General features: G+C 38.1%; 1 protein-coding gene across 2 annotated transcripts in view; it reads right to left on the minus strand.

Moving 5' to 3' along the window:
- Window positions 1-14,469, minus strand: part of LOC126184503 (tRNA (guanine(6)-N2)-methyltransferase THUMP3-like) — a 125,267-nt gene that overhangs the window by 46,967 nt on the left and 63,831 nt on the right. For both annotated transcript variants that reach the window (XM_049926895.1, XM_049926896.1), the window contains exons 3-4: window positions 12,913-13,402; window positions 4,230-4,408 (exon numbers count right to left, since the gene is read on the minus strand). In XM_049926895.1, coding sequence (XP_049782852.1) covers window positions 4,230-4,408; window positions 12,913-13,402 — 669 coding nt within the window. The remainder of the gene's footprint in view (window positions 1-4,229; window positions 4,409-12,912; window positions 13,403-14,469) is intronic.

Here is a 14,469-nt window from a genome sequence, read left to right on the forward strand (position 1 = left end):
TCGATTCCTCATAATCTTTGGTTAATCAAGGCATTTTCTCTGCTGGCGGACATACAGAGAAATCTGCATAACACAGGAGCTCTACCACCTCAGCTGTATGGATCACCTATGATCCATAACAACAACATTCCACTAAGACTGATTGTTAGTGCTTCTGGCTCACCGATGTATAAACTGGCAAAACACTTGGTCTCTCAGCTCCAGCTGCACGTAGGGATGACTGTCACATACATAAAGGACTCAGGAAATTTCATTGAGAAGCTGAAGAAACTAAAACTTGCACCAAATGACATCCTGGTCAGTTTTGATATTGTTTCTTTGTTTATGAAAGTGCCTTTCAGTGACTCTCTGGAGCACATGGGCTCCATTTTTCCACAGGACATCACAAAGCTCTTTCATGCATGTCTCACCATGAGCTATTTCCCATGGAATGGCAACTTCTTAACAGCTGGAAGGCGTTGCCATAGGTAGTCCTCTTAGTCCAGTAATGGTTAACTTCTGTATGGGACATTTCAAAGTACAGGCACTCGACTTAGTGACTTGTAAACCTAAGGTATGGTACAGATACGTTGATGATACTTTCATTGTGTCTGTTGCTTGAGTACTGCTTGTGAGAATGGGACTCGTGATGGGCAGAATTAACATAGGAGATAGGCAGATGCTACTATGGAAATGGTATGCATTGTAGAAAGGTTTGAAGTTAAAATATCTTGAATGTATATTCAAAGAAGAGTCAAACAATGGAAAATGTAGAATGAAATGTAACAATGTAATAAAGGAAAGTTGCTACTCACCAAATAACGCAGATGCTGAGTCGCAGATACACACAACAAAAAGATGGTCACAAATAAGTTTCCGGCCAGCAAGGCCTTCTCGTCAAAAAAAACACACACACGCGGACTGCAGTTCCTGGTGACTGAAGCCACACAGGCTTCAGTTGCCAGAGACTGCAGTCGTGTGTGTGTGTGTGTGTGTGTGTGTGTGTGTGTGGTTTTTTTTTTTTTTTTTTTTTTTTTTTTTTTTTTTTTTTTTGCATTCAAAGAAGAGTCAAGAAATTTATGAGGAGTGTTCAATAAATAATAAACACATTTTTCTTGGCCAATTTTGGCTGAAAAAAATACTGAATTTGTTGTGGGACATCAAGGAATATTCTCACTTCAGCCCCTATAGTAGTTTCATGAAGCTCTGATAGATGACGACACACATAATTCAAAATGGCATCTGTAAAGGCGGTGAATTCCAAGTAGAGAGCGGTCATGGTGTTTCTTTCACCAGAAAGCCAGAGCATCACAGATATTCATAGGCTCTTTTAGAATGTCTACGGAGACCTGGCAGTGAACACAAGCACAGTGAGTCGCTCTCATTCAAGGTGGTTCAAATGGCTCTGAGCACCATGGGACTTAACATCTGAGGTCATCAGTCCCCTAAAACTTAGAACTACTTAAACCTAACTAACCTAAGGACATCACACACATCCATGCCCAAGGCAGGATTCGAACCTGTGACCGTAGCAGTCCCGCGGTTCCGGACTGCAGCGCCTAGAACCGCTAGGTGGTTCACAATTAAACACCTTGGTGCACAAGTGGGTGTGTGTGCTGGAAGTGGTGACACACTTGTCCACCAGCTGGGGTACTCAAAGGTGCAATGATCAACTCTGAAGTGTACTTCACCAGGACAACCCAATCCCTCACACAAGTTTACACACCCGAGAGAAGCTCACAAAACTTCACTGGACTGCTCTTTGTCATCCACCCAACAGCACGCATCTCAAGCCTTCCAACTTAAATCTCCTTGTCCCAATGGGAAGCAGTACATGGATTATGGGGAGATTATTGATGAGGCAAGATGTTGACTCCAACATAACTAGCAGAGTCATACCATGTGGGCATACACGCCCTCCCAGTAATGTGGCATAAGACCGTTGAATTGAACAGAAATTAGGGTGAAAAATAGGGTTTGCAACCAAAAGAGTGGAGAATAATGTGGTGTATTAGATCTTGAATAAAATCAAACTGTTTTCAGAAAAAAATTACTTATTGAATGCTTCTCATATTTCTACCTCCCGCATCTATCTTACAAAATAACACACTGGTAAGACCACAGAAATTTGACCTCATACAGAGGTTCATCAACAGTTCTATGCAAATGGAACAAGAAAGAAGGGCAAAAGTTGTGGCAGTACATAAAGTACTCTCTGCTACATACAGTGAGGTAGCTCTAAGAGCACAAATGAAGATGGAGATATGTAGTGAAAGTTGACATCTCATTTTTACCAGTCAGACTTTTCACTGAAGTTCCGTATTCAGTAAATGTGATGCATGTCATTTGTAAAAGATAAACATCTTTTAGTAAAGACTTATTATCAAAAATACAAATATGCAAGTGCAGCTTTGAGCTTTTGTTGCTCAATGCCAGGAACTAGAACTGGTATATGCCAACATATTTTTCGTTTGCTGAAATCCACACTGGGAAATAAGGAAGACAAGGGCTGATTAAAACATTGTATGAATGGCATGAGGCATAAAACATCAGCTGAAACTGTGTACAATGTTGAACATGAGACCAACAAAACAAGATACAGCTTCCTCACTTGAGGATGTACCTTTCCAAAACTGAACACATGCAGCAACTAAAACCAATCCAATGTGGCACACATTACGAGCCTGCTAAACACTTCTGTCTACAAATGGAAAATAAGATGAACTGCTTGTCAAACATCTTGTAGACAAAAGAACTGCACTTTTTACTTCATGTAAATGTAAATTAAAATTCATGTAACTGCCACACCTGGACAATGAGGCATCCACAATTGTGTAACTCCCACTAATGAACCAGTAGTGACAGTGCTACGTGAGACAAGCGTATCTTACGTTACTGGTATCTTTTCCTTTGAGGAAGTTCCGAGTAGCACATTTAAGATGGCTTTTACCAAATGTGGTCATTACGCCTAAGCTAGAGTTTGGATTACTATAAGAAAGGAAAGTAGGTTACAGTTGGATATAAGGATATAAGGTTCTAGCTTGGATCTGGAATGAATCCTTTTCGAAGAAAGCATTTTAGGTTTCACCTCAATCAACTTAGGGCAGATTATGCCAACATTGCCCCATACAGCAAGTGCAATCCCAGGGCCCATCCATGCCTTCTTGCGCTCAGCCCATGCAATACAGTCACGTATGCTATGGTCCAACTGACTGACATCCACACCGTCAGCTTTTTGCTCACCTGTGCACATGGGCACCCAGTTACTACTCATGTGTTGGCAATCGAGCTGGGACAGCCTGATTTGGAAAAACCACATAAACCTAAATCTGGATGGCCAAATGGATATTCAACCCCATCCACATCAAATTCAGTTCCACTCCCCTAACCACAGCATGTTGCTCAGCAACTCCTGTTGTTCTTCATGTTTCAATGGCCTATTACTACAACATAACCCCACACTGTCTACAGACATAAAACTGTTTTGATTCTGGATGTCAATAAAATATTGTTTTGGAAGCCTTAAAGTGCTGATTTATTATTTATGTCTTGTAGTTACTATTACATTTAATTATATTATTCTTTGGAACTAAAACTTTACAAAATTAAAACAAAAATTATCAAAAGGACATACTGATATATTGAAATGATAATTAAATCAAGACCCTAAGCTGTCAACAGGCGTTGATACACATAAACGGGGACAGTTGAAAATGTGCACCCCGACCAAGACTCGAACCCGGCATCTCCTGCTTACATGGCAGACACTCTATCCATCTGAGCCACCGAGAGCACAAAGGATAGTGCAACTGAAGGGATTTATCACTGCCTGCTCCCCATGAGACACACATTCCCAACTTAATATCCACATACTACATTCGTAGTGCCTCTGCCCATTACACTCGTTACTTGCGGCAGACAAACTTACCGAGTCCCGTAAGAGTTCGAGCAATGCGTGTGCATCCAGCACAGGAGGAGGAGGTCAATGGCTGGTTAGCCTTAACTATATGAAGATGGTATCTGCTCTTTCGGACATATCCAAAAGAACAGATACCATCTTCATAATGGAACATTTGTCTCTGTTAATAGCATCATCTGACAGTCATAACAATACAGCTACACAATTAACAAGCTGTCGCAATTAATTCAATCACTTAACACAGTAAAAATTTTGCTCTTCTCACTTGTTTAATTTTCAACAATTATTCATTTCTGTTCCAAGAGGATTTTTATTTTACTGATGAACTTACCTCAATTGGTATGGAGCCTCCACCACATAATGGGTCAATAATTATGTCTCCAACTTCTGGAGATGCTATTGTCAACATGCCATAGCATATTGTCGAACGAAGTGTTGTTGGTCCAAAATAGGTTATGCTTCTTCTGTGCAAAGACTCCTTTGTCAGTGGAACAGTCACGTAAACAAAATCTGCAATATTTCATGTGAAATTAATAAAAATAAACACAAGCTGTATTCAATTTAAAATATGTAACGGAAGTCCTTACAACACTAACTTGCCGGTAAACAACTACAATGAGCAAAGAAAAGGAAAAGGGAAGGCATTGACAAGTTGGGTGTTTGGCTTCCAGGTAACATCGAAAAGAAAGGAAGGAAGATTAGGGTTTAACAAAACATTGACATCAAGTTCATTAGAGTCACAGCACAAGCTCTGAATACATCAAGGACTATTCCCTTTCGAAGGAACCATTCCTGCACTTGCCTGGAGCAATTTAGGAAAATCACAGAGAATCAAGATGGCCAGATGCGAATCTGAACCATCGTCCTCCCAAATGCGAGTCAAAGGCAACATCTAAATACGGTATCTTTGTGCCATTATATTTCACATTTAGCATGTTTTTCTTTATACTGGTTTCATTTAAATGCATGGAGTCCAGATTTGGTTATCTATTCAGCAAGTACCAAAAAGGAAGTTTCTTTGTACTGCCTAACACTGCAGTGTAGTGAATGCTCTCTAAAGCATAGGGTAGAAAAATGTGATCAAAAATCCTGGTCTCCACAGGAAATGTTCAAAGCATCAGATCAGCTCACCAACCTTAGGGAAAGCATATCCAGCTAAAGATCTTGGATATAAAGCCTCAGAAGTAATGGTAGTAAACACATTATTTGGACACAAAAATGAAAACGGGCTTTCTTCATGGCTACCTGGAACAACAAAGACGTGTTCAAAGAACTACAAAAAATGAAAACAGATATTTGAGAAGTAACAGAGACAAAGAAAAACTGTAAAAGAAGTAAGGAAGTGCAGTCATATGTTCAAGCCAGTAAATGCAAGTGTGTCAGAAGATGAATATCTGTAGCTGTGTACAAAAAAATGGAAATGTAAGGATAAAAACCATGGAGAAATTGACAGGAGATTTATCCAGATGTAAATGGAAATTTTTGGCAGTAACATCATTGTTATTACAGAAGTGTATGTCCCAATGAATGACCAGATACATAAAAAACATGATTTCTTTAGTGTAGTGACATGTGTGCTACTGAACACATATCTTCAGGAGGAGGCAATTCTGAGTGACCCAAATGAATCTGTTGGTAAAGTGTAAGGCAGTACAAATCACTTTTTGGTCAGAGAAAAAGTTGTTTTAAAATATGGCTGGCAAAATACCCAAAAGATGACAATACAGAGACAGTTATAAACAACAGAGGCTACCATAAATATCAACATTTTAGTGCAGAAATCTGTACATTACTGTCTGACAATGATCAGCCTGTTATGTCACATTAGATGTTAAATTAATTTAGATTTTCTTCTCTGTATCATGTTAATGTCCTTTTCTTGTTAATTTCTTTTAGTATTTGTTCATTAGATTTTCTTTCCATAAAGAATGTTTTTGTGACTCTTTTCCACAGCCACATCTTTATTGCTTCTAATGTTTTCTTTTCTTGTTTCCCTGTCATCCATGCTTTACAACTATAGCTTAACCCTTTCAGACTCTCTGGCTACAATTATGTACATTAATATTTAGTGTGTATCAGCTGCAACAGAAATATTTTTCCGTCAATGGAAATCTCATGTACACATTTGCAAATGTTCAATCTTTTCATCATGTACTAGTGCTCCCACCTGTTGGGTGTCACTGTAAAAAATCAACATGTGAGTGTAGCAGTGTGCAGCAGCTTGTGACTGCCAGAATTCAAAGAAGTTGTTTGTTAGTTATACTCCACTGTATAATTTATTATTATTATTATTATTATTATTATTATTATTATTATTATTATTTTGCATGTTAATTATTGAATTATCAGTTTATTAATCACAACAATGAATATTTCAAAATTATTTATTTTAGTCCTTAAAAAGAAGCCGAATATTTAATGTATGTATTGAAAACGGGTACATATATTTGTATAAATCTTGCATCTAAAATCACTGCAAAATCACCTAAGAGCATCAGGGCATAAAGAAAAATCTTCCTTCCTCTACAAAAAATTCCAGTCTGAAAGGGTTAAAATGCTCCAAATAAATGCCTTGATGAATTTATTTCTTCCTTCTCTATTAAAGTGATTTTTTATTAATAAATTGCCCTTTTTTCTGAAGGCTTTTTCAGCTGTCGCAATTCTTCTTCTACTATCCATTGTACTTCTGGTGTCATCTGTTACTGTACTTCTCAAGTAGCACAATTCATTTACTTGCATTAGTACTTTATTTCAGATCTTAATGTTTGTCCTTACTTGTCTGTTCAATTTATTTATCTCCATTATTTCAGCCTTGTTTATTTTCAGTTTTGACTGTCCATGGAATCAGACAAAAAATTTAACATACAGTTCATGTACTTTTCAGAATCTGCTAAGACTACAATATTATCAGCATACCTAATACATCATGATAGAAGGTTGTATACATGGAAGAACCCTGGAGATACTAAAAGGTATCAGATAGATTATATAATGGTAAGACAGAGATTTAGGAACCAGGTTTTAAATTGTAAGACATTTCCAGGGGTAGATGTGGACTCTGACCACAATTTATTGGTTATGACCTGTAGATTGAAACTGAAGAAACTGCAAAAAGGTGGGAATTTAAGTAGATGGGACCTGGAAAAACTGAAAGAACCAGAGGTTGTAGAGAGTTTCAGGGAGAGCATAAGGGAACAATTGACAGGAATGGGGGAAAGAAATACAGTAGAAGAAGAATGGGTAGCTTTGAGGGATGAAGTAGTGAAGGCAGCAGAGGATCAAGTAGGTAAAAAGAAGAGGGCTAGTAGAAATCCTTGGGTAACAGAAGAAATATTGAATTTAATTGATGAAAGGAGAAAATATAAAAATGCAGTAAGTGAAGCAGGCAAAAAGGAATACAAACGGCTCAAAAATGAGATCGACAGGAAGTGCAAAATGGCTAAGCAGGGATGGCTAGAGGACAAATGTAAGGATGTGGAGGCTTATCTCACTAGGGGTAAGATAGATACTGCCTACAGGAAAATTAAAGAGACCTTTGGAGATAAGAGAACCACTTGTATGAACATCAAGAGCTCAGATGGAAACCCAGTTCTAAGCAAAGAAGGGAAAGCAGAAAGGTGGAAGGAGTATATAGAGGGTCTATACAAGGGCGATGCACTTGAGGACAATATTATGGAAATGGAAGAGGATGTAGATGAAGATGAAGTGGGAGATACGATACTGCGTGAAGAGTTTGACAGAGCACTGAAAGACCTGAGTCGAAACAAGGCCCCCGGAGTAGACAACATTCCATTGGAACTACTGACGGCCTTGGGAGAGCCAGTCCTGACAAAACTCTACCATCTGGTGAGCAAGATGTATGAAACAGGCGAAATACCCTCAGACTTCAAGAAGAATATAATAATTCCAATCCCAAAGAAAGCAGGTGTTGACAGATGTGAAAATTACCGAACAATCAGTTTAATAAGCCACAGCTGCAAAATACTAACACGAATTCTTTACAGACGAATGGAAAAACTAGTAGAAGCCGACCTCGGGGAAGATCAGTTTGGATTCCGTAGAAATACTGGAACACGTGAGGCAATACTGACCTTACGACTTATCTTAGAAGAAAGATTAAGGAAAGGCAAACCTACGTTCCTAGCATTTGTAGACTTAGAGAAAGCTTTTGACAATGTTGACTGGAATACTCTCTTTCAAGTTCTAAAGGTGGCAGGGGTAAAATACAGGGAGCGAAAAGCTATTTACAATTTGTATAGAAACCAGATGGCAGTTATAAGAGTCGAGGGGCATGAAAGAGAAGCAGTGGTTGGGAAGGGAGTAAGACAGGGTTGTAGCCTCTCCCCGATGCTATTCAATCTGTATATTGAGCAAGCAGTAAAGGAAACAAAAGAAAAATTCGGAGAAGGTATTAAAATCCATGGAGAAGAAATAAAAACGTTGAGGTTCGCCGATGACATTGTAATTCTGTCAGAGACAGCAAAGGACTTGGAAGAGCAGTTGAACGGAATGGATAGTGTCTTGAAGGGAGGATATAAGATGAACATCAACAAAAGCAAAACGAGGATAATGGAATGTAGTCGAATTAAATCGGGTGATGCTGAGGGTATTAGATTAGGAAATGAGACACTTAAAGTAGTAAAGGAGTTTTGCTATTTGGGGAGCAAAATAACTGATGATGGTCGAAGTAGAGAGGATATAAAATGTAGACTGGCAATGGCAAGGAAAGCGTTTCTGAAGAAGAGAAATTTGTTAACATCGAGTATAGATTTAAGTGTCAGGAAGTCATTTCTGAAAGTATTTGTATGGAGTGTAGCCATGTATGGAAGCGAAACATGGACGGTAAATAGTTTGGACAAGAAGAGAATAGAAGCTTTCGAAATGTGGTGTTACAGAAGAATGCTGAAGATTAGATGGGTAGATCACATAACTAATGAGGAAGTATTGAATAGGATTGGGGAGAAGAGAAGTTTGTGGCACAACTTGACCAGAAGAAGGGATCGGTTGGTAGGACATGTTCTGAGGCATCAAGGGATCACCAATTTAGTATTGGAGGGCAGCGTGGAGGGTAAAAATCGTAGGGGGAGACCAAGAGATGAATACACTAAGCAGATTCAGAAAGATGTAGGTTGCAGTAGGTACTGGGAGATGAAGAAGCTTGCACAGGATAGAGTAGCATGGAGAGCTGCATCAAACCAGTCTCAGGACTGAAGACCACAACAACAACACCTAATACATTATACTTTTTTACTGTTAATTTTGATTTCTTTTGTGCCACTTTTCATAGTTCGTATTGCATTATTCTGACAGCATACAGAAACATTAAAATGATAAATGGTAGAGTATTGGCTTGACTCAAGAGAGCGACAAGGAGTCTCAATTCTGAAGGTGAGGAAGAACACAAAAATATCACTATCTAAGGCCACAGTTGAACCAATTGCAACATTGGGTGCAGAATGTTGGTACATTAAAAATATAAAAAACTCTGCTACAAATCTCAATTGGGTCTCATGACAAGCATGTTTCATATCCAGGACATAATAGTTGACAGAACTTGGAATCATCAGCTGCTGTGATAGGCCCACATTGGGAGAATTGAGTATGAAAGATCACCTAAGATGTTATTAGCATACAGTGCAGAAAGGTATGAAAGAGGAGATTACTATTTCAAGAAGTGAGAATATGCAAGAGAGGGACTTGAAGCTCATAGGAAGGCAACTGGCAAAACAGCTAATTTGTGGGACATCCTTCTTCAACAAACAAAAGTGTGTGAAGTGTGTTTTGGGAGGGGGGAGGGGGGTAGGAGCAAGAGAGAGGTGCCTACTACAGCTTTCACTGCTAAAATCTAAAGACAGGACACTGTAAGGATAATTTTCTATGATGAGTATGTCACTCGTCGAAACGTCGCAGTTTGAAGACACCGCCACCCGACTGGAAGCCCGAGAACTCTTCGCCAGATAATTTTCTATTTTTTGTATGAAAATAAAGCAGAACCAAAAATGACAATGTAAACATGAGGTGCTACCTAAAAGTTCCTGGAATATACCAATAAATAAAATACACTTTATCTGCCTTTATTGATCACCATCAGCCTCAAAGAAGTCCCCTTGCGGGAAGGGTGGAGGTGGCATCCACACTGCTCCCAGTGGTTCTTCCATGAACTGAAAGCTCTTTGGAACGCAATTTTCACGAGGCTGTTTAGTGACACGATCCTGTTTGATTCTCCTCAAATGAAGTAAGATTACTCAAAAGTGTAAAGTATCATTGTTTAGCAGACTTACATAAGAACTATACACAACATCCTATGTAGTCAAAAGTTGCCTAGATTTTTTAAAATTTCCTTTTTAATTTCTGCTAGCCCAAAGGTGCTGCTTGTAACTTCTATTAAAACAAAATATGAAGAAAATGAAACAAAACAAAACAAAATCAACTGTTGGTCTAGTTTTTTACTTACCTTCCTGTTATCCTTCCACTGAAACACGATATATTCTTCTACACAAGTGTACAGAACTTGACACATATTGGAACCTTAACACTGTTCTTCATATTTGTCATGGTCATCTACACTCAACAATTATACATTAAATGCATCACTTCTAGCTGTGACCAATATTCACACAGTCAAGGGGTTCTATGTAAAAACAGCATGCCATATAAGATAGTGTGGAACTGTCAGGATTTGGTTAGGTTTAACGTATTTTGCCAACTGTACAACAGTCAATCATTACAAAAGAATATGGAGAATGTTATTAACCATCTGTGCATGGATCACCAGTTTCCATGCTTTTTACTTTTCGGATGTAAAAACTTGATACCCTAAACTGAAGAAATATTGTGATGCTGTCTCCCCAGATTCCACACCAATGAAAAACAATTGTTTTCTTCATCTACTATTATTATTATTGTTATTATTATTACTATTATTGTTAATTTCATTAATATTAACCTCTATTGTGAAGGATAAGTGAGGATAACACAAGTTTAAAATGTTTACACAATTAAAAAAGATTTGTTGGCAGCAAACAGTAATTTATCTTCTTTGTGCTGTTAGCTATCACAGTAAAGAGAAGAGATGGTGGTATGTTCATATAAGACATTTTTCATGAATGACCAGCCACTGCCCAATTCCCTTTGAAGGTATATTGACTACACATGAGGCAAAGGAAAAATAGTGGCACATGATAAATCCTTCGCATGAGTTGCCCAGTGGTGAATGTAGGTCAGTAATTTGTTCACTATACATCCATAGTCCATGTTACATGGCAACACACTGAGAATAACCATCCTTGAAACAATACAAGCCATCAAAATTAATAAACCAGGGTACTATTGTATCTCTGCTTCAACAACACAGTTTTAACTGAACACCAGTTAAGTACAAATAAATCACAGAATATAACAGATCTTGGCTCTTCTTAAACTAAACTTCTGGGGGTGGATACATTTGGCCAAAAATATACTCTGTAGATTTACTGAATATCTGAAACATTAGTGCAAGAAAACACTACGTTTTTCTGACTGGGAAGCACTCAAATATGAACCACTCTCTTGGTGCACATACATGCCGGAACTTGGTCATGGAAGGCACAACGTGGTCAAACGCAACAGCAATGCCTTAGGAAAATAGTCTCAAACTCATGCAAGCCAAACATCAACCACAGGAATTACAAGAGTCCAAATCATAGTGCAGAAAATAGCCAAGTATCACAAAATTGCCATAAATAAGTCCACCAGAGAGTATGTAGCTCACATCAGCGAGCTGAGACAAGTTAGGGTGAGATGTTTCATGGCAGTCCTTAAATCTGCTTCTGTTGTTCACTATGTGACCTGTTGCTAGCAGATGTATCACTCCACACTGTGTCTTGAGTTCTTGGCAGATGTATGCGTAATTATATTGACTGATCCAGCAATGTCATGTGGGATTACAAGAGATATGAATGTGGCGCATCACCCTACCATATAGGAAATCGTGCGGCCATCTTTTACAAAGTCTTCTAACAGACCACTAAACTTTTGTACTCTCATTTACAACAACCCAAGTTTTCTCGTTAACTGTTAAAAAAAAATATATATATATATATATATATATATATATATATATATATATATATATATATATATATATATATATATATATATATGAATATAATAGAGGGAAACATTCCACGTGGGAAAAATATATTTAAAAAGAAAGATGATGAGACTTACCCAACAAAAGCGCTGGCAGGTCGATAGACACACAAATAAACACAAACATACACACAAAACTCTAGCTTTCGCAACCAACGGTTGCCTCGTCAGGAAAGAGGGAAGGAGAAGGAAAGACAAAAGGATTGGGTTTTAAGGGAGAGGGTAAGGAGTCATTCCAATCCCGGGAGCGGAAAGACTTACCTTAGGGGGAAAAAAGGACAGGTTTACACTCGCACACACACACATATCCATCCACACATACACAGACACAAGCAGACATTTTCAAATATATATTAAATATGTCTGCTTGTGTCTGTATATGTGTGGATGGATATGTGTGTGTGTGCGCGAGTGTATACCCGTCCTTTTTTCCCCATAAGGTAAGTCTTTCCGCTCCCGGGACTGGAATGACTCCTTACCCTCTCCCTTAAAACCCACATCCTTTCGTCTTTCCCTCTCCTTCCCTCTTTCCTGATGAGGCAACAGTTTGTTGCGAAAGCTTGAATTTTGTGTGTATGTTTGTGTTCGTTTGTGTGTCTGTCGACCTGCCAGCACTTTCATTTGGTAAGTCACATCATCTTTGTTTTTAGGTATATATATATATATATATATATATTTTACAGAAGACTTACAACAAAGGAGAAGGTCTCTTGCACAGTGACAGGAATCTATTATTTGACAAATATTCTGCAGATTCCAAAGCAGCTGTGGAAAGGTAACAGTAGAAACACTGGAGCCACACTATGTATGAGACAACACAGTAATGAAGAAGCAATACTGAAATATCACAAAAAAGACCAAAAACAATATAGCAGAGTACTCACCCTCTTTTATGTTCAGAACAATTTCCAGGTCATAGTATGTCAAGTCTACAACCCAATTAAATATATCCTGGAGAGTCCCTCCAAAGGCAGTGGCAGCCTCCTGGGATCCAAATGCATGGCTGCCAGTATGGTAGCAAGTGACTCTGAACTTCAGGACTTTCTCAGACAATTTTCTAGAATCCAGCTGATTGTATAGTAAAATATTAGCAGCTTTCTTCTCTCTGCAAATGTTATTATTCAGAGACTGACTTTCTTCTTGTACTTCATGTTCTTTTTCCATATTCTGATCATTATCAATTTCAGAAACACTCTCTTGTAGTGAAGATTTCAGTTTAATTTTTAATTCTTTTTCTACAGCCAAAGAAGCAACATACTGGTCTCTTGTAGGATACAGAATTCCATGAAAATCAGTACTTTTCTTCCACAGCAAAAGTGTCTTGTCCCAGTGGATTGCATAAGCTAGCTTCTCCAATTTCTTGAGATCTTGTTCCTAATTAAATCAATGGCATTAGCAAGCCTAGTATCTTTATCAAGCTTTGTATCAAAACAATGGTATCTAATGGACTGAAATGTAAGTAATCTGATACTAATAATACACAAAACTTTTTAAAGGTATCTTGAAACTGCTATTCAGTCTGAAGATCAAAGGCAACGTGTAAGCCTGAGCATCTTTCAGCTAATATGGAACCTACTACTCTGAGAAACCTGTTTTTCTTTTCTTTTAGAAACAAAAGAAGCAGATACACACTAGCAATTCAGTTACACACAAATAGCAACAGATAAATCCATGACAATGACAGTCATGGTGACTAACTTACTATTAAGATAAAATATCCCTTGCATTATTGCATTTTTTGAGAGAAGTTAAACAGCAGCAACGAGAAAGGTTTATTGGTATCAACATCTAACTTGCCCTTAGCAAACGAATACTAACAAGAAAAGAGAGATGGCTGTCTGCAAGGAGGAAAAAAGAAGAGGAAAAGTAAAGGGAGTACATCAACACATTAACAGCACACATCAGCCTTAAGACACATAGAAAGGAGGAATAATAAAATAGAAAGAATTAATGGCAATGAAAACCCCTTTTCAGCACATCTTTGTTTTAAAATGTGCTTCTGAAACTACTGATGATGAGTATTATGGGTACTAGGGAACACAGAAGTCTACATCTATACTCCACGTCACCATATGGAGAATGGCAGAGGGTACTTAAAACAACCGCTAGGCATTTCATGTTCTTTTCCATTCGTAAATGGAGGGAGGGAAAAATGACTGTCTATATGTTTCCATATAAGAAATAATTTCTGTTATCTTGTCTTAACAGTTTTTGCATGAGATGTATATCAGTGGCAGTAAGATCGTTCTACTGTCTGTCACAAATGCCAGTTCCCTGAACTTTCTCAATAGTGTTTTGACAAAAGAATGTCTTCTTCCCTCCAGGAATTTCCATTAGAGTTCATTTCCGTAATGCTCGTGTGTAGACTGAACATACCAATAACAAATCTAGCAGCATGCCACTGAATTTCTTTGATGTCTTCCTTTAAACAGAGCTGATGC

This window comes from Schistocerca cancellata, chromosome 4 (assembly GCF_023864275.1).
Source record: "Schistocerca cancellata isolate TAMUIC-IGC-003103 chromosome 4, iqSchCanc2.1, whole genome shotgun sequence".
Classification (NCBI taxonomy): domain Eukaryota; kingdom Metazoa; phylum Arthropoda; class Insecta; order Orthoptera; family Acrididae; genus Schistocerca; species Schistocerca cancellata.